Source organism: Sitophilus oryzae, unplaced genomic scaffold, assembly GCF_002938485.1.
Source record: "Sitophilus oryzae breed Bouriz unplaced genomic scaffold, Soryzae_2.0 scaffold_1389_pilon_pilon, whole genome shotgun sequence".
NCBI classification, from domain to species: Eukaryota; Metazoa; Arthropoda; class Insecta; order Coleoptera; family Curculionidae; genus Sitophilus; species Sitophilus oryzae.
Genome location: NW_022146047.1, coordinates 3,212,738 through 3,238,408, shown reverse-complemented (window position 1 = coordinate 3,238,408; position 25,671 = coordinate 3,212,738). Strand labels below are relative to the sequence as shown.

The 25,671-nt window shown below is 35.3% G+C and overlaps 3 protein-coding genes across 3 annotated transcripts; all 3 read right to left on the bottom strand.

Moving 5' to 3' along the window:
- Positions 1–1,903: 1,903 nt before the first annotated feature.
- LOC115875489 lies at positions 1,904–2,497 on the bottom strand. Its single transcript, XM_030890957.1, has one exon. The coding sequence runs from the start codon at positions 2,495–2,497 to the stop codon at positions 1,904–1,906; it is 594 nt and encodes a 197-aa protein (XP_030746817.1).
- On the bottom strand, positions 2,498–5,404 carry LOC115875488. The gene is made up of 4 exons (XM_030890956.1): positions 4,608–5,404; positions 4,084–4,450; positions 2,953–4,016; positions 2,498–2,903 (listed from the first exon to the last, which is right to left on the bottom strand). Exons 1-4 carry the CDS (start codon positions 5,402–5,404, stop codon positions 2,498–2,500), a joined length of 2,634 nt encoding a protein of 877 aa, XP_030746816.1.
- Positions 5,405–6,490: 1,086 nt separating this feature from the next.
- On the bottom strand, positions 6,491–7,030 carry LOC115875487. Its single transcript, XM_030890955.1, has one exon. The coding sequence runs from the start codon at positions 7,028–7,030 to the stop codon at positions 6,491–6,493; it is 540 nt and encodes a 179-aa protein (XP_030746815.1).
- Between the last annotated feature and the right edge of the window lie 18,641 nt (positions 7,031–25,671).

The following is a 25,671-nucleotide window of genomic DNA, read 5'->3' as shown; positions in this document are numbered from 1 at the left end:
TCTGTTCCTCTAATTTCAATGTAAACATTCCCAACGCCAAAATTAGTGGTAGTAATTTTGAGTTAGTAGAAAACTTAGAAACATTAACTTTTCCACTAACTATAGATACTTCAATATTTGTAAATCAAGCATGCATTCAGAACCTCGCAGTTAGTGGAATGAATTAGTTGTTTCAATTACGCTTTATACTTTTTTTTTTTTTTTTTTAAAAAACACAATTAAAAAATAGAATATCCTAGCAACAGCTTGCGGTAATCAGTTGTATCCATAGATAAAGCCAAAGATATTTAAACTCGGGAGATACAACGATCCATTCATAAAACGCTCTAAACCTTCATCACACATTGGTTTGCGAAAATCAACGAGTGCGAGAGAGAATGGACAAAGAAGGGAATAGGGTATCGGCGCAACGGCAACAATGTAGTTGTTTACAAAGAATAGACGGTTGAGGTCAATTTTCCAGTGGCGTGCCGATCAACCGACAGTATTTTAAGGAAATTTAAACAATTGTTTAATAAATTTAAAAAATAATAATAACACTTAACATATTTGCCGCATTGTAAAAAGTTGAGGGAGGATACTAATAGGAAAAAAATAAGTTGAGGGAGGATAGCGAAACAAATAAAAACCGGCATAATTTTTTATTATAAGATGTCTTTTCACATAAGAATAACGATTAAAAATCAATAAGCGTTTTACTTTATTTTATTAAATAAAATATCCAAATTTTGGGTGTATTAGTAAATGCAGTTTCAATATCTTATTCCAAACCTTGTTCATCTCCAGTGAATGAGACTCCCTCTATTAGCAATAACAAAAATAAAATAAGTTATTTTAACCTAGTAACACAATATTTTTACCAAAAACTTAATATTTGTAGACTTCACATATTTTGATAAAAACTTTATTATTATATATGTATATTTATTATATACCTATATGAATTAAAATATGTGTCTAAAGGGATCGCACCGCGATTAAAAAAACCGATACAATGACACAAAGTACCAGAGTGGTGTGACCCAAAAAACAAAATAGAAAATAAAATTAAATTATATAACAATAAACAGAAATTAAAAAAAATAAAATTTGATAAAAAAAGTGAAAATATAATTTTATCAGGGATGAGCGGAGATAAGCAGAGAGGCATAACGAAACAGTGTAATCGGAACAGCAACCAATGACAGGCATATGAGAAGAACAAGAACCTCACAAACCAGTCGAAGAAATTATAATTTTTCCTTAATGATTTATTGTTGTAATTTAAGTAAATGATTTTTAATTTGTTTTTGCAATCTAATAAAGTTGAAATTTAAAGTTATTAGAAATATTATTCCACAAATGTGGCGCTGTGAAACTGAAAGATTTTTGGAAGTTAGTTGTTCGGTGTTGAGGAATTTTAAAATAATGCACTTGCCTAGTCGAATGATCATGGTCAACGTAGTGAAACAATGAGAACAAATAGGGAGTCTGCTCTGTAGTTAAAATTCGATAAATGAATGTCTGGAGCGTCTTTTTCAATGATGTTTACCTTTTATATACAGCTACAGACAATAAATCGAGTGTCTTTGTCAATATGGTCTTTATTTCTAATTTACTGAATAACACGACAACAGAAAAATGGCAGTGCGATGCACTCCCCCTTTAAGGCCAGGCAATACTAAGTTTTTGTAAGCTTTTCGGCTGCGCTGTGGGCCTACGTGACTTCTGCCTTCTGCCAGCGACGCGCTCCCCGCCGGCGGCGATCAAGGTCCTGCGCTAAGGCCTTGTACGCATCGTACGTCGTACGGCTTTCAAAAACCCAACATGCCGCCCCCCTTGAAAGCTTGTCTTTCAAAAACCTTAACCCTAATTCCTAAAATCTATTTTAAACACTAAATCCTTAATGTTCCTAAAATTCTTATTAATTACTGTCTTCAAATGGTAGAACACATACACGAGAAGTAGACCTCTTTATTAAACCACTCGCGGTTTTAAGCGACACAACACGACATATCCCGTCACTACCCGTGTGTAACTCCACTACTCGTCCTAACTGCCATTTCATGGGCGGAGTGTTATCTTCTTTCACCAACACCATGTCATTAATCTTTATAGAGTCCGCTCTTATGCGCCACTTAGATCGCTGTTGCAAGTTACCCAAATACTCCGTTTGCCATCGTTTCCAAAAACTTTGGATAAACTGAGTCAATAACTGATACCTTTGTAAGCGATTTGGATTATGACCTTTTATATCTTCTTGAGGTAGAGCAGAGGGTGAGCTACCCATTAAAAAATGACCTGGCGTTAAAATTTCCAAATCATCCGCAGATTCACTTACAGGAGTAATTGGCCGGGAATTCAGACATGCCTCCACTTGGATTATCACTGTATACAACTCTTCAAACGTTAACTTCTGATCATTTAAAACCCTCTTTAGATGGTACTTTGCGGATTTCACCGCAGACTCCCACAAACCCCCAAAGTGCGGCGAACGCGGTGGAATGAAATATACCATTTATAAATATTGTTCTTGTAAGAAATACTGTGAGAAAACCTCCTGGTTACCCTTATCCTGTAAAAATCGACTAAGTTCCGTAAGTTCATTATTAGCCCCTATAAAATTTGTCGCATTGTCGGAGTACACATTCCTACAAAGTCCCCTACGTGCGATGAACCTCTTAAAGCAGTTAAGAAAAGCTTGAGTCGTTAGATCAACGACCAATTCTAGGTGGACCGCCTTAGTCGCGAAGCATATAAAGACGCATAAATACGCCTTGGTAATAACAGGTTTTCTAACTGTGCCTGATTTAACAAAAAATGGCCCTGCGTAATCAACCCCACAATTTTCGAATGGCCGACTTGGAACAATACGACTACTTGGTAACTCCCCCATGTATTGCCTAAAATCCCTTGGTTTCGCCCTAAAACATACAATACAACGCGATAAAACACTTCTTATTGTTTGACGACCTAATATGGGCCAGTATTTGAGACGCATTACTGCTAAGAGCGCCTGCATGTAAATGCTTGTAGTGCTCACATAGAATGATTAAACGCGTGACGTCGTGTTTATTTGGAAGTATTACCGGAAACCGCTGATTATAACTAAGATTAGCCTTGGCTAGCCGACCTCCTACCCTTAATAGCCCATCCTTGTCCAAAAATGGATTAAGAGACAAAATTCTACTTCGTCTATCCAGCCCGCATCCCCCTTCTATGGCCTTAATTTCAGCACCAAAAACTTCACGTTGAACTAATGTGATTACCACTGTCCATGCTTTATCAAGTTCCTGTACCGTTAATGGACCTATTCTAGGTGGTTCCCCTCTTTTAGAAGCCCTGCACAATTTTGCCAAAATCTTAAACAATAAAGAATGTTCGAAGCCATTTATTGGGGTGTTCGAGAACCTTCTAAGCACCTTATTAAGATCCGTCACGATATATGAATGTTTTACTATCTTCTGCTCAGGAATAACATCAACACTAGGAATCTGAGTTTGAGGAAAGTAATTCTCTTCGCGAGATAACCAGAATGGGCCTTCCCACCATAATGAATTTACACTTAAGCTGTCACAGTCAGTACCTCTGGAGACCAAATCCGCCGGATTTTGCTCTGATGGTACATGACCCCATTGGTTGCCTCCCGTGAGGTTTTGAATCTCCGCGACCCTATTTGCCACGAACGTTGTCCAAGTCGAAGGTTCCCTTGACAACCAAGACAGCACAATGGACGAATCCGACCAATACCTTATTTGAGACGGATTTATATCGATCGCTTGTAAAACTGCCTTAACCAACTTAGCCAACAAAAGAGCACCACATAATTCTAATCTGGGAAGAGATATTACTTTAAGTGGAGCAACCCGTGATTTCGAACATAACAACCTTACGTGACAATCTCCCTTCTGGTCTACTGATCTCACAAAAATACAAGCCCCGTAAGCCTTCTGCGAAGCGTCGCAGAAACCATGTATCTGAAAATCCCTAGACCCTGTGCATATAACCTGCCGTTCTATTTGAAACACCTTTAGTTTCTGAAATTCCTCTCTCAAATTTAACCATGGAACTAGAACCTTGCGGAACTTCCTCGTCCCAACCTACCTTTTCCTTCCATAATAGTTGAAGTACAAGTTTAGCTTTAATAATAACAGGAGCCAACAGTCCCAAAGGATCGAATATCTGCGATATCAATGACAAAATTATGCGTTTGGTTACCTTATTGTCCAATAAAACACCATAATCTTCAGGACAATCGTAGTGCAAGGTATCTAGGTGTGGATTCCATCTGATACCTAGTGTTTTCGAAGTGCTATCTCCTGATATATAATGCTCCACATTTGGCTCATCGCAGGTTAACAGAGTTTCTGGTTTATTAGAACTCCATTTTCTCAGGATAAAACCACCCGAAGCTAACACCTGACTGATCCCTTTCTTAATCTCTCCAGGCTTCTTCCATGTATCTTGCCCCCTGTCGAGAGATCAAGCCCATGTAAAGAGATCCTTCATGATTTGCTTTATTATCCTCACACTCCGAGAGTTGTTGCAAACATTTTACTGCCAAATATCCTGAACATGCCATCCCATAAGTAATCGTGTTTAACTTAAAATGTCCGATGGGTTCATACGGGTTGAATCTCCATAAAATTCTTTGCAGATCCTGATCCTCCTCCGCAACCCAAACCTGCCTAAACATTTTCTCCACATCAGCTGTTATGATTACTGCATATTTCCTAAGACGTACTAGTATATCAAAAATATCATCTTGCAGCTTTGGACCAACCATTAGCTGATTATTTAAAGACACTCCAGTGTTAGTTGGTGCGCTGGCATCAAAAACAACTCTTAGCTTGGTGGTCAGTGATGTTTTCTTAATAACCGCGTGATGTGGAAGATAATACGCCACCGGTTCATTAATTTCCTTATCCGAATATACTCTAGACATATGGCCCAATGAAAGATATTCTCTTATGAATGCGTGATACATTTCCTTCAATTCATTGTCCCTTTCTAATTTTTTCTCCAATGAAGAAAACCTTTTTATCGCCACATTGACTGAATTGCCTAACTCTGGTACCCCGACACGTATTGGCAACTTGACAACGAATCTGCCATCTTCGCTTCGTTTCGTCGTTTCCGCGAAAAATCTTTCACATTCTTCTTCTTCCCTTGTTAGTCGTTTCTCATAACCTATTTCTTCTAGAGCCCAAAATTTTTCTAACTGCCCCTGAACCGAACAGTTAGATGAGAAATGACACCTTTCTGGTTGTGATTGCTTATGCACTTGCATTTGTCCTGATTTTAAATGCATAGTCCCAGCAATCACGAATCCCAGCTTCGTTCCATGAAGTAGAGGCTTACCTTTACCTAATTCAACCTTCTCTGTGCCCAAAATGGACCAAAACACTGAAGCACCCAACAGCATATCGATCTTACCTGGTTCACCACAAGATGGATCCGCCAAATTAATGTTTTCAGGTAAGATTGAAACGATTTTAAATCAGCTACTAACCGAAGAAGGAATGTTGTTAGAAATCTCATCGATTACCAGACGTCAGCATTATATTGCGAATGAGTCGAATAAATCCTTGCAACTACCGAGTGATCAATGTTCATGGTTCCGGACCCTATACCCATAATTGAACTGTTTATCCTTTTCATTGGAAGCCTCAATATATCACGAAACGCCTTGGTCACGAATGAAGACTGTGACCCGCAGTCTAACAACGCCCTACACTCATGCCATTTACCTTCTATATCCTTAACCCTTACAACTGCAGTAGACAAGAGAACCTCCGTAATTTCCTTTTTTACACCTTGCATCTCGAGACCTTTATCTTCACTACTATGACCGTTAAATACCTTTGAGTCACCTCCTTCCGCTGCGCCTTCCTTGGAATCCCGAGTTTCCTTACCTGTGTGCTGATTATCATGCAGCAGAAGATGATGTTTTCCTTTACAACGCCTACAACCTCCAGATGTACATGCATGCACCCTGTGTCCCAGTTTGAGACATTTCCAACAAGCATTTGACCTTGACACCACTCTCCTCTTGTCCTCCAACGACAAATCCAAAAATTGTTTACATTGCTGTAAACAATGTTCATCTGCCTTACAAAGTATGCAACTAAATGTTTTAGTTGTAGATCGGGGAGGGGGTAGGTGAGGTTTCCCTTTTCCTTGGTCATCAGTATTTGAAGATCTGATATTGGTTTCCCATACTGCACATTTGTTTACCAAAAATTTAAAAAATCATTTTTTTTTTTTATTTTTTTTAATAACTACTTTTTTCCTTATACTATGCTACAGCTCTCTGTTTATTCCATTTTCGATTAAAGCAAGTAAATTAGTATTGGATCCCAGTGTTCTACGCCTAAACCCAAAGTTTTGAGTACCCTTAAATCTTTACGCAGCTCATCTAACATTTTCCTTAACCCGGAATGAGACTCCTTGGTAAGACCCGGTATATTGCAAATAGAGTCAATATGACTAAGAGCGATTAACTTTTATTTTAAACCTTTCCCCCAAAAAGATCCCATGCAACCTGATAATTTTCTGAAGACACCTCCAAAGAATGGATCACATCAGCCGCCGTACCCTTAAGCGCCCCTTTTAGATAATAAAATTTTTGAATATTAGTTAAAGACAAATTCGAATCTACTAAGGACTTAAAAGAATCGTGAAATTCCAACCACTGCTTGTATGAACCATAAAAGTTAGGTACTTCCATTGGTGGAAGACGTACTTCCGTTCTTGGAGCAGTTGAGTCCTGTGTACTCCCACCGTGCGCAAGTAAATTTAGGCGACCAAGAATGTCAAAATACTTTGTACCAAAATCATCGCGTTCAGCCACTTGCTCATCCGAATTATCCAGGTCCTCGATTTCGTCCTGGATGCTTTCAAATTCATCCCACCACGCCTCCGCTCTTTTAAGACGTATCGAAATCTCATGATGCTTAGAGGAGTCATAATTCTGAATAAAAGTTTCTAACCGTGTAAGCTGCCCTTTAATATTTCCCCTTTTTCGAGTCAATTTAGCTAGATCAGTCATCTTGACCCTTTACCTTAACCTTTACCTTAAAACCTTAACCTTTACCTTAAAAACCCTTATGAATTACCTTAGAACCTTACCCTAAAATTATCCTTAAATCTGACACAGATTCTTAACCCAAGTGCGCTGTCTTTACAAACCGTCCCTTACAAATATAAAACACAAATCAATTTAATAACTTACAAAAATAATATAAAGAAATGGTACGTAAATTTGGAAAAACTGGACTTATAAATAACGAAATCTATTTAGAATTTAACCTTTTGTCCACCTTAATAACAAAAATACAAACAATAATTAATTTAATGCACAAAATAATATGAAGCTCACCATCAAACAATTATATGTACCAAACCACATCAAAAGTAAATACTTATTTGTCAACTAAATCAACCATAAATATCTGTTTTTCGAATAAATCAAGCAAAAAAATATTTATTTTTAAAATAAGCCAAACGAAAAATATTTATTTTGACAAATATAAATCAAATTTTTTTTAATATAAAATTAAAATTTGCTCACCCTGTTGCGCACTGCACCTACCTCGGTCAGTATCCAATCTGTGTAGATAACCTTCAAATTTTCTTAAATGTCCTTAAACCTTAAATTTCCTTAAACCATATAAATGTCCCTTGACCTTCCTTAAATTCCCTTAACCTTCCTTAAATGAGTATTAGCCTGGTAGTCCTTAAAGTCACTGTATTATTTGTATTTCCTTGATGCACTGACCTGTTCCTTTTCTTCGATAAAAGTAGCCTTGTAGCCGTATCCTTTCCTTAATTGGACTTTTCCAATTATCCGGCTCGAAGGACCATAAATGGAGCGTCTTTTTCAATGATGTTTACCTTTTATATACAGCTACAGACAATAAATGGTCTTTATTTCTAATTTACTGAATAACACGACAACAGAAAAATGGTAGTGCGATGCACTCCCCCTTAAAGGCCAGGCAATACTAAGTTTTTGTAAGCTTTTCGGCTGCGCTGTGGGCCTACGTGACTTCTGCCTTCTGCCAGCGACGCGCTCCCCGCCGGCGGCGATCAAGGTCCTGCGCTAAGGCCTTGTACGCATCGTACGTCGTACGGCTTTCAAAAACCCAACAATGTCATTAAATGAAATTATTACAAATCTAAACAAAATTATTTGATATTATAATACAGTCATCAGAAAAGTCTAGCGATAATTTTAGAAAATCATAAATAAATTTCGAGTCAAATTGTCGTTAGGAAATGCATGTTACCATTTCCTAACGACAATTTGACTCGAAATATAAAATTTGTGGGACCAAATTATTCGTAAAAAAAATACTTCTTTCCTTCCTAAATATGCTAATTAATTATTTCTTCCTAAATATGATAATGAGCCACCCTCGTTCCATTTGAAAAAAAAGAGATATGATTAAAAATACGATTTGGGTATATTTTAACCGGCCAGGACACTAAAAACATTAGACGATCAAATTTATTTTTCCAAGGCTCCTTGATTAAAAATTACTGTTTTTAACACAGCCATAGCACACTAGATTAAAATTTAAAATACAATTTTGTTTTAAGCGATAATGTCAAAAGTTAACATATGATATGTCAATCTATTCAGAGTGTCATTTTCTATCGAATAAAGTAAAAAAATACCGAGGGTGCTATTCAAAAATCAAAAGTAGTAGTCATTTCCGGTGAAACAGGAAGTGGCCTAAAAGAATTGAATACCTACATCAATCAATCCTAATTTTTATTATATACTAAAATACCAAATCTCGTTCTTTGTCTGAAAAAATAAAAAAGTTATAGGGGTTGAGTCACTTTTGAGACGCACCCAGTATATGGAACAGAGCCTTTATGTAAAAATACGAATTTTCATTTTCGTTTTTTTCTAGCATTTTCGAAATATTTTTTATGTTATCTAGGTACTTAGATTTATATTATTTAAAGTACAAAAACATACATATACTTTTAAATTTATCTAAACTTTTTTTTGAAACAACTATTCATCGGTCGATATAACATCCTTCACATTTCAAAAATTTTGTAACTCATATTTAGCCTCCGGTCTAGAGGAAGCCATCTAAAATGTATCCGGCAGGCGGAATCGCAAGGATACCAACGCACAGAGAGCAACCGTTTTGACCTATTTTTTTCCATTGACGGTTTGTGAGGTATTTAACAAACGGCCTTACTTTAATTAGGTCAAGATAAAAGCACGTTATATCGGATAATGAAATGCGCGTATTATGTGCTGCGGTATTGTCTCGTCCGCTGTGATAATTTAGGCCATCTTTAAAAAAAATCATGTTTTCTATTAAGCGTTAAAAATGACAAGGTTTGCACATTGATAACAATAGGCAAGGAAACTTGTATAAAAAGTGAACGAGTGACTTTTTTAATCCTTTTTTAAAGCCGTAAAATATTTCGAGCACTATTAAAAATTAACTCTTAAACAGTGGCGGCTCGTCAGGGTAGGCGGCGCCTACCCTAAGATTTTGGCAGAATTTAAGCCATTTATTACATTACATTATTTACTCTATTAACGTTGCCAATACATAAAAATACTGTTAATACACGGAAGTGTGTTTTAATAATCAATATTATTTTAATATCTGTGGTCTTGTATACTAACATATTCACTACCGCTAGCGTACGCTGACTGTGCCGCTGCGTTATGGTGCGTTTAGACTTGAGCACGCACGAGCTGAGCGTGCGCGCACGGCATTCGTTCGCGCTCTCGGCTCCGTTCTAATTAAAAACTTATTTTTCGACGAATGAAGTGATCCATTTGTGCGCGCACAGCAGAGTTGTGTTGGCGAAAATAATGGGTGACCAGGAAATAGTCGAGACTGCAGTCATTGTTATGCACAGCTTAATTATTAAAAAGATGAAAAATCGAAAACATCGTCGCTGGTAGCAAACCCAAATTTTTAGAAATCGATATAATTTACTGCAACAACTTAGTGTCTGAGGAGGGCTATGATCAGTTCAAAAACTTTACAAGAATGACCAGGCCCGACTTTGAATATTTACAAAATTTAATAACACCAAAAATTACGAACAAAAGATACAATTTTTAGAATAGCAATTTCATTAATATCGACATATTCAATATTAATTTTATTTACAAGGTTTTGCCATGAGGTTTTTTTTTGATTTTTTAATAATACAAAGAATGTTTAACATCCGATAATATAGGCAACTTTTCATATTTTTCAATTAATAATAACGAAGATTCATTGATCCACTCCATAATTTTAATAAAGAAAACGAAAAAAAAATACACACGCACGCACGAACGCAGACAAAACAAATTGCCGGTGCAAATTGAGCGTTCGCGCACACATAAAATCCCTTTGAGCACAGACCAAAAACCGACACCAGACTTCTGACGTTCGCGGCTGTTCGAGCACAGACAGATTCAGAGTGAGCGTGCGCGCACAGCCGTTTACACTTGAGCATTTGCGGAGGATCAGTGCGTACGTGCTCAAGTCTAAACGCACCATTAGAAAACAAAATAATTTTGACCGTTGGACCGTTGGAGTGCCTTTGTTCGGCGATTTCCAATCGCCTACTATCAGAGTCGATGCACGACATACGACAGTCTTCTGTCTCTGTCTAACTCATCGTGCGGTAACGACGCGACGTAAGTCGGAGTTGTATCGTATTAAGGCGGGGTTTAGGCGGAATCTCCGGTCGCCTTCGCATGAAGTCGTGGAGGCTCGGTAGGCTGAGAAGTTAAAGGGATATATCATAAGGAGATATGTCACATTTCGTTAAGGGGATATTTCATATGATTCATTATATGCAGCATTTAAAACTTCTATATAACAATTCAAAAAACGTTTAAAGCAAATTGGAAACATTTTTCGGGCTTGTCCGAGATTATTAAAAATGATATAACCGGTTGTATTTCAGAACACGCCACAGAAATAAAAGAACCCAAATGAAAATAAGCGCGTTATTTTATTCGGTGCAAGAAGACGATACAACAGATATTACAGAAAAGTCTCTGTGCTATTTCAATTTGAAATGTTAATAAAAGCGGCTAAGTCAAATATCTTTGCGTCATTAACAATTAGCATCATATTCTATTTACAAAAATTTAAGTACGATGTTGTAGTTTTTTCTTTTTATATGTTTTTTTTTTCAGTGTAAAAATGAAACAGAAAAAAGTGATGGTAGTATTCTGAGGTTATCCCTAGGGATATTCCTAAATTTTTTTTCGGATTAACAATGTTTTCATATATTTGCATTGCATTATATGGTTTCAAACAATAACATCAAATCAACAGGGAAAAATTAACCAAAACATAAGGCGAAAAAATAATTATAGTTGGCCAACCCCCAAACCAAACCAACACTGGTTTTTGGTGTTACACAGCAAAATAAAACACAAAATCACCACAATACACCAAAATACTTTTATATTACATTGGACGCGCCTTTCGCTAACAATGTTAGCATCATCAGCAGATGATTAAAACTGGAAAAATACGTTAAAAAATACACCCGGGCTTCTCTGGGTCAATCTAACCCTGCAAAAGTCTCATACAAAAAACTATACCAAATTTCTAAAGCATCCGATACTTTTTGAGGAGAAAGACCTTTAACTGAATGCAAATATTTAGGCGAACTATTTGAAATTCCTCTTCCGCTTAGATCCACTAATATCCAACCTCGGTCGAGTGAACCGTTTCTGAACTTTCTAAAAAAAAACAGCATTAATCTTAACCCTGGATCCGTAAAGCATGTCTGGGTCATCTCTCGGATCGACTGTTGTTGAATATTTAACGACATTGCTCCGTCTCTCTGTCTGAATTAGCTCGTTTTCCTATCCATTTCTCTCTCACTTGGCTGAGCAGGGCCACGACGACCTTTCAACGACGAATCGAAAAATCCAAGGAGCCCTTGAAACTTTTATTGGGTCGTAGGCAGCGAGCTTTGTTTGAACGAATCGAATCTAATCTAGACCTTTGGTATTGTTTGGCGTGTCAATAAATCAAGTTACAATGAAGAAAGTGACGAATTTTTATGGTGGAGTGCGGAGTCGTGAAGGACTTAGAAAGTGTATGTTAATAATACGGCAAAAATAGAAGAATTGACTAGTTTAGGACTTAGGACTACGAAAGGTATAGCTGGCTATATTCGATAAAGATTTCTCTATACAAAAGTTATAGTGAATTCAATTCTCTACAGATTTTACTGAAAAATGCCGAAAAAATCCAAGATGGCGCACACTTCCCATATTTAATACAGGGTCGCTTTTATGTTTATAAAACGCTATATTTTTTCATTCCTCTGTATAAAGGAGGCGATAAAGATGAAGCTTCGAACTATCGCCCAATTGCACTCCTGCCCACATTATCTAAGGTCATTGAAAGATTGGTTAAAAAAAGGTTTTTAGGTAGGTTTTTTCTCCTTAAATATAAAATACTTACTACCCATCAATTTGGATTTCTAAGTAACAGTTGCACAAATGATGCTATGTTCGACCTTTTTAATAATGTATACTCTAGCCTGAATAACCATCACTCTAAAGCTACAACTTTCTGTGATTTCTCTAAGGCTTTCGACTGTGTAAATCATAATATCTTAATTAACAAATTGCAATACTATGGTTTCAGGGGAGTGCCGCTCGAATGGCTAAAGTCATATCTTGGCAACAGAAGGCAGCTTGTGAGGATTGATACGTCTATGTCTTCTTGTAAACCAATAGAATGTGGTGTCCCTCAGGGTTCAGTCCTTGGCCCTATTTTGTTTCTGGTGTTTATCAACGACATTGCAAATCTAGACATTAGCGGTAAAATCTGCCTCTTTGAGGACGATACTAGTTTCACTTGGAGCGGCCCAGATGTTGCGGCACTATATGATACTATATCCAGTGACTTACGCACCATTAAGTCTTGGTGCGATTCTAATCTCCTATGCCTCAACCTATCAAAAACTAAAGTTTTGTCATATAAAAGTACTATACAACCTTTTGTACTTAATAACACCACTATTGACGTCGTGGACTCACATCGAAGCTCTATCAAAGAAACTAAGCGCTGCCTGTTTTGCGCTAAGATCAGTTTCTAAGGAACTTAACTTCTCAACCTCTAGAATAGCCTATTATGCCCTTTTTGAGTCACATCTTCGTTATGCCCTTCTATTCTGGGGTACTCGCTGCGCAACAAAATTTGATCGTGTTTTCAGACTTCAAAAGAGAGCAGTTCGATATTTATTGGGACTGAACAGTAGAACTCACTGCCAGAATTTCTTTAAAAATTTGAAAATACTGACTCTTCCTTCTTTATTCATTTTTGAATCCGTTTGCTTAATCCGCAAGCACATATCTGCTATTCCCGAAAGGCCATTTCATAACTATCCACTTAGGAATGCAGAGTACGATCTTTATCTGCCAACCCCGAGCTCAGAACTAGTTAAAGGTTCAATACTGTACAATGCCAAAAAAATGTACAATCATCTGCCTTTGAATATCAAGTCGCTTTCATTCTTGCCCGCATTTCGCAAAGCTCTAAAATCATACCTACTGGAGAGAGCCCTATATGCGGTAAACGACTTTTTTGTTGATGTTTAATTATTTACAATTTTGAATTTTAAAATTTTGATCATCTCACACACTGGTCAAAGGTCAAGTATTTAATATTTTGTAACTCTAAAATTATATCTATTTACTGCGTACTGTTCTAAACTTGTCCATGTATATTCTTTTTGTAATTTTAAAGACTTAAATTTTTTTGAATTGTATTATTTGTATTGTGTATTCTTTGTTGTTTGTATTTTTTTTGTGATTTTGTTGTTTGTGAGTGCTTTGTCGATGAAGCTGTTTTGGCTTTTTGTACAATAAAGCGTTGTTTGTTTGTTTGTTATGTATGGAAACGGTCGATTATTAGGTAAAATATAGAAGATACCGCAAAAAGTCAAATATAAAAGTTATAGGGTTTATAAATATCTATTAGCGGGTAATAAATTTAGGTATACAGGGTCGGTCATAAAGTCGTAGCACATCAAAGTTTCATTTTTTTAAATGGAACCCCCTGTATATTATTGCATATTTTGGATCTTTCTTCAATTCTAAGCAAAAATTGAAATACACACAATGTACCTCATACCAACCGTTTTCGAGTTGTTGACTTCTGAAAACATCACTTAAACAATTTAATTAATTTCGATATGTTCAGTTTCATTTAACGATGCCATTTTGCCGAAACTGTGATACTTAATAATATTTGACATTAGTTCTCAAGTTAGCTGGAAATTACAAAATTTTCACTTAACATATCAATTCTTCAATTTATGTACATTGTGTATTTACGATTATTGTTTAAAATTGAAATATTCAATAATATACAGGGGGTCTCATTTAAGAAAAATAAAGTTTGATGTGACACAACTTTATGACCGACCCTGTATACTTAAACTTACTAGTAGCTAATAGGAATTTAAAAACTCATTACAACAGTATCACAGTTTCGGCAGAATGGTATTATTAAATCAAACCAAACACATCGAAATTGTTTAAGTAAGTCGAATTGTTTAAGTAAGTGATATTTTCAAAAGTCAATAACTCGGAAACGGTTGCTTTGAGATACATTGTGTGTATTTTGATTTTTGCTTAGAATTGAAGGAAGAATTGAAATATGTAATAATATACAGGGTGGCGCCTCTCATACGCCGCGGAGGCTCCAAGGAGAACGACAGTTTGTATTAAAATGAAATTTTGTGAGAATATGTAGGTTAATTCAGAGCACTTTTTAAAAACATAGAGAGTTATACAGGGTGTCCCCCAAAAAAGTTACACATCAAAGTTGTGTTTTTTGTAACGGAACACCCTTTATATTAATTGATTTTTGGATTCTAGGAGAAAAATAAAGCTGAGTTTTATAAGAGAAGTATATGACTAAAATGTAAGGTTTTTGATATATTTAACATTTTCTAGAAATAAAAAAGAATTTTTAAATTACGATAAAAGCTACCTAAATTGGAATTTACCCCGTATACTCTAATATATCGTTAAATTAACTATTGTACTTTAAATCAAATTAAAATTTGATCCAAAATGTTATACAGGGTGAGACAAAATTAATATTGAACATTGGTCGCCTTTAAAAGCGTGTTACTCTTTTATTTTAAATGAAACACCCAGTATATTATTCCGATATTCAATGGAGAATTCATGTCTCTTTAAAATATTATTAAGGTTGCCTACCTCTCAAACAAAGATTTTCATAGATATTTTCATTTACATGATTTGATCTGAGTAGATCTTCAATATTTGATAAAATCTAGGTGATTATGTCTGACGTTACTTCAACATAGCTGTGAAATTATTGTAATGTAACTTTAACAACTAGTTATCATTTTGTGTCAGTTCAAACAAAATAATTCCTCAGAAATTTGCCAAAAATGTAAACTTATCCTACATCAGAGAGAATTGATATGATTCTAATAGTTGGTGAATGCAGTGTGCATTCACCAATTAATAGAATACTTAAATACTCCTGATTTTATCTAGCCTGGTTTTTTTTATGGGGATATGTTAAAGACAGTGTTTACAAAACTCGACCAACTATTGTCGACAATATGAGAGAAATTATTGTAGCTGCTTTTCAAGGTAGAACTCCATATATGCCTTTTAAAATGAAAATATCCTTTTGAAAAGACAATCATTTTATGCAGTTAAAAGGAAAGGAAGCATTTTGAGCTTTTGATTTCATGTAGCTAATTTTTGTCACATAATTATAGGTTTATATCTAGTTTTAATGTAAAAATTAAAATATGTTTTAAACGTGTATCTTTTTATTACCGTTACGTATTTTACTCTACAATCTTTAATTTTTGTTAAATTAACGAAAGGTATATCACACACCCACCTTAGATTTTTTCAAATAATAAAGATCTACTGACGCAAAATCATAAAAATGAAAATATCTAGGAAAATCTTTATCTGAAGGGTAGGCAACCTAAAAATTCCCCATTGAACACCGGAAAAATATACTGGGTGTTCTATTTAAACTAAAGGAGTAACTTGCTTTTAAAAGTGACTAATGTTCCATATTAATTTTGTCTCACCCTCTATAACTTTTCGGGTCACACTTGCTCTCAATGCTTCTTTAATAAAACTCACCTTTATTTTTTTCCTAGAATCCGAAAATCAATTAGTATATAGGGTGTTCCATTAGAAAAAACACAACTATGATGTGTAGCTTTTCTTTGGGACACACTGTATAATTCTATATATTTTTGTAAAATGCTTTCAGTTAACCTACATATGCTGTCAAAATTTCATTTCGATATAAAGTACCGTTCTCCTTGAAACTTCCGTGGCGTATGAGAGGCGCCGCACCCTCTATATAAAAAAAATGAAACTTTGATGTGCCACGACTTTCGGACCGACCCTGTATACTTAAATTTATTACTCGCTAATAGATATTTAAAAATCCTATATAACTTTTGTATTTAACTTTTTGCGGGATCTCCTATATTTTACCTTATAATCGACCGTTTCCATACATATATGCGATCCTGTATATGGGCAGCGTTTCTATACAGAGTGTCAAAAAATAGTGTATCTAACTTTGGTGGGTGATTTTACAGATAAAAATAAAACAACAATTTCCTATGAACATATGCCCTAAAATGCTTCCCGAAGAAGTTAAATAAAAATAATAAATTTTGTTTATGTTTAAGAACATTGGTAAACGGTTTTTCCTGAAATTTAGTATTTTTCACCGGAATCGTGGACCGGTCACCAATAAATATTACCCTAATAAAAGCAATAAAGGAAATCTACAAGAACCCGCTAGCACGAGTTAAAATTGGAGCCGAAATCACAACATCATTTAATATAAGTAAGGGCCTCCGACAAGGATGTGGTCTATCTCCGATTTTGTTCAATATTTACTTGGATGTAGCATTGGAACAATGGAGACGAAAATGTAGTGGAATGGGCATACCACTCGAAAATAAAACAATATACTAAGGGTCGGCATTTCTGGTCTTGGGTGCAGGTTTTCATGTGTATGAAGAGTACGGTCAACACGCTTAGTAAAATAAGATGTACTGAATAAAGACAGAAGACGAGTATTTTCCCAAGCGCATGGAATCTAGCGTCAGATTAAGTAGTTATGTAATAAATATATATAATAATAAATACTTTGTATTTTTGCTCACTCCGACTTACTAGATTGCCATAACGACTCACTCCTATACATGTAAACGCCGACTCAAAGGTTTGCTTGCCAGCGGGGTATACCATTCACTACGCCGACGATCAAGTAATACTGGCCCGAGATGTAGATGACATTGAGTACATGTTTAGAAAATTAAATGAGGAGTATGATACATGGAGTCTACACATAAATTTTAAAAAGACAGAATATATAAGCGTGGGCAACAAAGGAACCTAGAAATGGAAAACGGAAACAAAATAAAATCATGTACTGAATTCACATACCTAGGTTCTAACATACATAATAACGGAAAAAGCGACAATACCATCAATAATAGAATCAACAAAGCCAGAAACATAACAGGGGCACTAAATTCTATTCTTTGGCAAAAAAATATAAATTCCATAACAAAAACCCGCATATATGACACTATAGTTAAGAGCACATTTACTTATGGCGCTGAAGTATGGCAGATGAGCAAGTCCATGGAAGGAAAGCTTTTAGCAACTGAAATGGACTTCCTCAGAAGATCGGCAAGAAAATCAAAATTGGAAAGAGTGCGAAATGAAGAAGAATAACGAAGAAAGAGAAGAATCATCATCATAGAAGAAATCCAAAATAAAAACAATTAATCTGGTATGGGCATGTAAACAGAATGGGAGAGGAAAGGCTACCAAAGAATATAATGAAATGGATCCCGACTGAAAAGAGAAAACAGGGAAGATCCCGAGAGACATGGTTAAAGGGCAAAGACATGGTTAAAGGACACAAAGGCAATGTCATTGGGCAATTTACAATCCGATGACTGGATGGACAGAAGGTAATGGCGGCAGGGAACCGGAAGGCGGATCACGCTGTAGAACCGGACTTATGATATAAAAAGCTAGAACTTTTTTACGTAAAAGAGGTGCTTTTCGTTTAGTTCGAAAAAGTGAACGGTTTTCAAGATATTTGCGTTTAAAGATTACGATGCATCGATTTTAGTATTAGTGAAATGATAAAATGTAAAGCAATTTTAAATAAATTAATCTCCAGATTTCGCTAATGCTAAAATCGATGTATTAAAGCCGTTCACTGTTTCGAACTAAACGAAGGACAACTTTTACATAAAAAAGTCCTAGCTTTAATTTTCATTTATTGAAATTACTGTAAAAAAAAAAGAAATACTACTAGTAGTACTCTTTAGACCACCCTGTATAATTGCCTTATATAGGGGGTTAGATGTAAAAAAATATTATTAACCATTTACCCTCGGGCGTACATTACTCACACAGGTATAATACTCCGATTTATGACAAACTAATAATTTTATTTGACAGCGGCGTGTTGCAATAAAATGATAGGAATGCAGTTTTATTACGCGGACAAGGACATGACGGTGAACGCGCGTTCGTTACCTACGGTAGAATGTAATTAATTTTCCATATCTAACCCCGGAAAATCGAGAAAAATACACACCACGACAGATCGATTAGCATAAAATCAAAGCGGTATATTAAACGTCTATGGAGGGCCGGCGTGGCAGCTGATGTGATTAATGGAATTATCTCGGTGACCTCATGTCGATCAATTTCCACCATCGGAATATCGAAAATATAATGCAATAGCCTATACGATTGGAAATAAAAAGAATGGAGCAATAGCATTTCATCGGAAGCAATTTTAATCAATCAATTTTCAAAATTTCGATAAAAGTAACACAAATACATTATATACTTGTTATCTTCTAATTTATGCTTCATCTCTGAATAAGGTTAGCTATCATCATAACATACGATTAAATACACTAAACGACACAGTACGGCACCATGTCAAACAGGGAGACACCATGCTACCTAAACTATTTACTCTAGCTCTAGAAGAGGTATTCAAAAAGCTGGAATGGGACACCAAGGGCATTAGGGTAGATGGTATCAGGCTAAAACACTTCAGATTTGCAGATGATATAGTTCTAATAAGCTAACAACATCACAGAACTGGATGCAATGTTAAATGAATTACATCTATCAGCTAAGATAGGACTGAACATAAACTTTAATAAAATAAAAGTACTCAGTTCTGAAGATATGGGGGTCAAGTGGCACATAGTTTTAAAGGGCGTTTAATTCTCTTTTCAGTGGTATCCTACTTTATTGCTTTTTATCCAGAGGTTTCCGAATAATCGTGTTTCAAAGTTGCAGAAACAATTAAACGTGCCTGCATTGAGATTTTGGTTTTCAGGTTAGTGTTTACACAAAAGTTATTGCAATGGATCTCCTGTAGTACAAATGATTAGAAGATTAGGTTACACCACTTACGCCCTATCTTATAAGTTGTTCAAAATGTTGTCCTTTTTCCTGTAAACAGTAATAAAGTCTGTTTTCAAACATCTCCCTAACATTTCGGAAAACTTCACCGGGAATTGACTGGCATTCTGCTGTAATTTAAGATCATCAATATCAGTAGATTGTGTTTTATAAACAATGAATTTAAGATGTCCCCCCCAAAAATACAAAAGTCTAAGTGATCTTGAAAGCCATTCAATTGGTCTCCTTCTGCCAATCCATGTACCCGGAAATCTCTCGTTTAACCACTGTCGGACCGCAAAAAAATAATGAGCTATAGCACCGTCCGGCTGGAGTGTTAACAAATCCTCCTGTGAAACTGATTGAGAGGTTGCCACTCATTCGCGAATTTGAGAAAGGAAACGTTAATGTTTATGATGTTTTCTATTTATTAGTATTTCGAATTTCGACCCCCTAGAAAAATGTAATGGCTACGTCCTTGTATCTTCTAGTCATTTGTACTACAAGGAGATCTACTGCAATAATTTTGTGTAAACACTAGCCTGAAAACCAAAATCTCAATGCAGGCATGTTTAATTGTTTCTGCAACTTTGAAACGCGATTATTCCTAATGGGTTGAAAGAAAAAGGCCAAAAATATTCATTTACAGTGTCCCCCTTACTAATAAAATTGACGTGTTTTTCCGATTTTTCATATTTTTAACTGCAAGAAAGATATTAAGGGTGGGAAGTTTTAAAATTGACACACTGTATACCACAATATTAGACTTGGAAAAGAAAACCAACACGCAGAAATTACAAGGCGTATACGATTAGTATGGGTAGCCTTCGGTAAATTGGGACATATTCTAAAAAACAATACGATTCCTGTAAATCTGAAGCGAAAAGAATATAACACCTGTGCAAACATACGAACTGGAAACGATCAGTCTAACAAAATCATTTACAAATAAACTCTTCACAACTGAAAGAGCAATGGAACGATGTATGTAGAGGTCTGGTCTACGAGACAAAATTCGCACCGATTTAATTCAAGAAGTGGTTAAGATGAAATGGCAATGGGCTGGACATGTTGCTAGACTCGATAAAGACAGATGGGCCCATATAATAACAGGGTGGAGGCCAAGACAAACTAAAAGAAGTGTAGGACGTCCACAAAAACGTTGGGTGGACGACATTAGGGTAGTAGAAGGTGGTGGTTAAATACAGCTCAAAATAGGCAGACATGGAAAAGGATAGGAGAGACCTATATCCAGAAGTGGATGAATGCGGGTTGAGGGAGAAAGAAAGATGAAAAGAAGATACTTCATAATTCGTTTAGGCTATATATTACGTTTTTTTTTGACGAACAATATAAAAGCTAATGCGGGCAAAAAGTATTAAGTTCGATCCTGCTTTTAGACCATAAAGCACCAATGATAAATGAACCATGGTACTATTTAATGCAGTAGTAGCTTGTTCAGTTAATATTGAATAAATTAATCGCTCTCGTATGTTGGCCGTCTGAAAGATCACTTCCTGGTCATTCTTTCATTCAATGTAACTGTGGTCGATACAAGGACAAATAGTTCCTCTTGTTATTATATTATAAACCATCACTTAATGGCTTTCAGTATGTTTCGTAATACAATTAGCAATTTTTTTATCATTTTTTATCAGTTAATATTATGTATGTGTATGGTATTTGGTTCTATTTTTATACTACTTGTAAAGTTTAGTGGTTTTTGAAATAATTTTTTCGATTTTATGTAAAAATGGCATTGGTAAAGACTTGTTTTATATATTAAAACCTTCAATTTTACTCTTTTTTAAATCTTGGTTCGCCATCAAATTTCTATAAAAAGCCTGTTTATATCAAAATATTATACACCTTCCAAATTCATAAGTCAACAAGTTGCTACGAGTTATAGTATAACTGTGGTATAACCAAAAGTATCCTTTACCTTAAAACCTAACCTTACCTAACCTAACCTTAAACCTTTGGCTCAAATTTTCAGATATAAATGTGAGGGGCAAAATTAAAATAATCAATGTAATTTTATTGAATACTTTGTAAATTATAATATTAGCGTAGTATATTTATTATATTAGATAAAATATTATTTTATTCAAGTGATATATGCTGATATGATGATATATGATAATTCTTTACGCGCGATGGCAGTAAAAATTGAAAGTTGTGACACCCGAGACGCAAGACGCGAGACCCGAGAGGAAAAGTGGTAACGATCGGAGGTTACGACGGAGCGTCGTAACTCGGGCTTTATGTGAGCTAGGGAGCTGAAACTCGGAATGTAGATGCGGCTCAAAAATCCCCATCTTCTCATGATATGTTGACGACATTTCGTGCACTATGAAACCTCATCGTTAATGAATCAAATCAAAAAAATAAAATTTGGTATGTCGATAGATTGAACCAAGATCAATTGTACCGTGTACGCAGTAGCGTGTCGTGGATAAAAGGGCGGAGGGGGCGAAGACCTTAAGGGGCGCAATGATCAATAAAGGATCAAATAAATTACAAACTTTTTTTAAATAATAAGACTACATGAAAACTTTTATTTTTTTTTAATTATAAATTTGTTTATTAAAAAAGTTAGTATACAAAACAGTTATTTCCAAGATGCAAGCGTCTTGTTTTAACCGATTTAAAAGAATCAATTATTTCGTCTATATTTAGATCCAGGGCTGTGTCTGCTTCAATACTGATAAGTGATAAATAATCCTCTGGTAATTATTAATTCTTCCTAATCTACTGAAAGATCCTTCTGCACCAGCACTGTTGGTGGCTATAGTGTAAAAAATCTTCAGTAATGCACATCTTTATGTAGATAGGACATGACTCTAGGCCATTGGAAATTAAAAATGATAAATATTCGTCAGGTGCAAATTTGTTGTCATTGCATTAATTTCTTCTGATAAACTGCAAAAATGTTTATATTCATCAACTAAAGAATAATCCATAACAATCCTTAAGACATTTTAAATTGTCATCATTGACGTCCATATCCATACATATTGGTCCATATCCAATAAACAATTAAATTTTTGGCATATATTAAGAAAGTCTTCAAAATGATTCTCTAGAGTACCAGTTGAAATGTCTAAAGTACCATAAAACACTGATATCTTCAAATTATCTTCAGAATTTTGATGTAGGTAATCATTCTGGATTTCATCATGAATTTATATAATAATAATCGATTATATTTTGGTCGGTGATTCCCCGAATTTATTTCTATTGCGAATGCTTTCCTATTCTTCTTTGGCGGCGCCGCGCCGGTGCAACGTTATGTCTAGCCATTGAATTTTTATTTATAGACAATGGTCTAGCGGTAGCGTAGTTTCAAGTTTCAAACCCATATGGAAACTTTCGTACGTAGTATATACGCCTACTTCATTAGAGATTTAAATTATTAAATATAAGAATGTTTGCTTATATTTAAGTTAAGTTAAAAAACAAAAATAAAATGTGAGAAATATATACGTCATTTTTTTATCTTGAAGAGCTTAGGGCACGGAAGGTCACCGTTTGTTTTAGCGTTAAATTTAGTTTTTCTATTTTTTTCAAAGGGCGCCAGGGGCGCCAAGCGCATAGGGGCGGAGGGGGCGTTCGCCCCCCCTGGCCCCCTATACGACACGCCACTGCGTGTACGACACGTGTCACTGTGTATGAGAGACGGTGCTCGCGGTCCCACCCTGCGAAGTTGAATACGACGTTTCGTTTACATCTTCATCAGGGTGGGACTAACGATTTGATATTGAAGAAATATGTGAGTCGATTTCGGCATATTTGGGGACGGGCTACACGATGACGTCCTCGACGTTTCGATCCGATGCCTCTAAATGGACGAAATCATCAGGATTTTTCTCTTAATTATGGGTCGATGGAACCAAACTAGGCAAGTGGATACAGGTACCCGAACGGAGTGCTCAGACGGACACACGGGCAGACAGACAGGCCGACAGACAAAAGTAAGACGAAGTTTCACTTCAAATATGCGCACATAGGGCACACACAATTTTTTTACTCATTCCCGCTGTGTTAGATATGTTGGAAGCTCAGTTTTCAGAAAGCCTATACCGAATAAGTCAACAGTTTAAAGAATAAACATGAGGTTTGAAACTAAACGCACTAAGGTTTAAGCACATGGAAGTGTGAAGAAAAAAATAATTGAACAGGAAGAAAATAACTATGACTTGAATATTCTTCATGTTGAAGAAAAGAAAAAACATTGACTAGCAAATAAAATGTTAGTTTTTCGTAACCGGTTTTGATTATTTGTCGCGTGGTGAGTCTGTTCCCATATAGCACGTCCAAATGAAATTACGTTTCTACAAGGGAGACACATGAGAAACAACATAATATGTTAAAGTGAACCTAAGTGTTCATCTAGTTTTAACATATACATATGAGATACACGCAGGTTTATATTGATAGAATTGCGTGATACAGTGTTTACTAGTTGTATACCGTATGCACTCAAGATTCTAAAGAGTTTTTTGTAATGTAACAAATAATTATTAAAATAATGAAATCTGACGTCGGTATATGAGACATACAATGTATAAGTCATATGTATGTGTGATACTTCGTGTCATAGTTGTGCCTATAGTACACACCTTGTAAAAATGTGACCACCAAAAAAAAGTACACACCTTGTAAAAATGTGACGTATACACATAATATAAATATTTATATAGACACTTTGTAATAGTGTACTGTTGTGTCTACATTCTACCAAGTGTATCTTATGTGTCCTCTTTCCTTTCTCCTTTCTAGGAGTGGTATGTGTTAGCAGCCATTATTGTTTTATCATTCGGAAGCTCTATATAAATGTTCTGTTTGTGTGTAGTTTAAAAGAGATTTTGAGGTAAGTACAAGTTTTTAATTACACCTTCTTCAAACTTTTAGTTACACCTTCCTAAGAGGAAGGCTATAATATTATTAATATTATAGCAGCGACTCTTCCCTTACTCGATCCCCAATTTACCAAATTTTGACTCCAATGAATGAAAACTCCAAATATTTTCGTATAATGATAAAGAGGTTAGCTGAGTTAGCTTTGCAATATAATTTTTTTTTTATTTTTTTAATTTGGAAATAATAAAAATCTAAATGGACCAGAGAAAGAAAGATTTAAACACTTCAAAGAACTTCTTACACTGATATTCGGTAAGTTATTGATGGATCAATATACAGATATGTTTAATATTCAATAATCAGTTTCATATAATATTTAAGGGTGAGATTGTTAATCTGGAAATAAAATACAACAAAGTCCAACAGAGTGCTCGATGAATTATCATGCCAATAAACCAACTGCTTGGAGGGAAAAGAGGAGAAAAAAATGACTAAACGAGCTCCACCAAATCGTAGCGATATACCAGTGTTTCTATTTTAGTATGTTGTTTTACTAGGTACTTATATTTTTAATACATTTTGATACAAATTCTGTTGTTTTACTTCTGGTTTCTGCAGTGTAAATAATTATTATTATTGTGTTATTTGCGCTATTGCGTTCCATGATATAAAGAAATATAAGAAGTTTATTTTTTAACCACTTAATCCATTTTATGGAAGAAAAATGGTACATTTAATACAAAACAAAAATGGAACATTTTTAAGGCTACTTCTCTTGAACTTACGATCGAGATACTTTTGGAAAATACAAAGTTTTGCATTCCAAATTTCCGTTCTAAAAAGATATCATTGGTATCATTGAATAAATATTTTTTAAAAAGAACGAAAAATTAGGCATCAAAACTTGTATTATTTCCTAAGTTCGTTCATAAGAAGTAGTTTTATCTAGCACAAGATGTATATACGAAGCAAAATACATACGTATACACGCGGTAGTCACAACTGCAATGTGTAAACATAGTTTAATCGTAATACACAAATACTGTGTATCCTACGGCACACTGTGTATCCCTTACTTTGTGTATACGTAAATGCTATACTGCGGCTACATTGTGAGGCGCACGTTTAACCTTTGTGCATACGTGTTGTAATACAATATGTAAACGTAGCATATTTACATCGGGGGAATTGTGTCACCCTGTGTCTACATCTAATAATGTAAACACATCGTAAATGTGATTTGATGTGCTGTATGGGTTGTCTTTCAAGTGAATCCCCGACTCCGTTATGTAGCCCCAAAGACGAACGAAAGAAATTGATCTCGAATATATTGA

Excerpts from the sequence above, each read along its gene's own strand:
- LOC115875489 (XM_030890957.1), bottom strand. The coding sequence starts at position 2,497 with ATGGTATATTTCATTCCACCGCGTTCGCCGCACTTTGGGGGTTTGTGG.
- LOC115875488 (XM_030890956.1), bottom strand. The coding sequence starts at position 5,404 with ATGCTGTTGGGTGCTTCAGTGTTTTGGTCCATTTTGGGCACAGAGAAG. Across the intron at positions 4,451-4,607 it reads ATTTTATGGAGATTCAACCC|GGGGCAAGATACATGGAAGA; the intron begins GTATGAACCCAT and ends ATCTCTCGACAG. Across the intron at positions 2,904-2,952 it reads CAAATACTGGCCCATATTAG|GGCGAAACCAAGGGATTTTA; the intron begins GTCGTCAAACAA and ends TGTATGTTTTAG.
- LOC115875487 (XM_030890955.1), bottom strand. The coding sequence starts at position 7,030 with ATGACTGATCTAGCTAAATTGACTCGAAAAAGGGGAAATATTAAAGGG.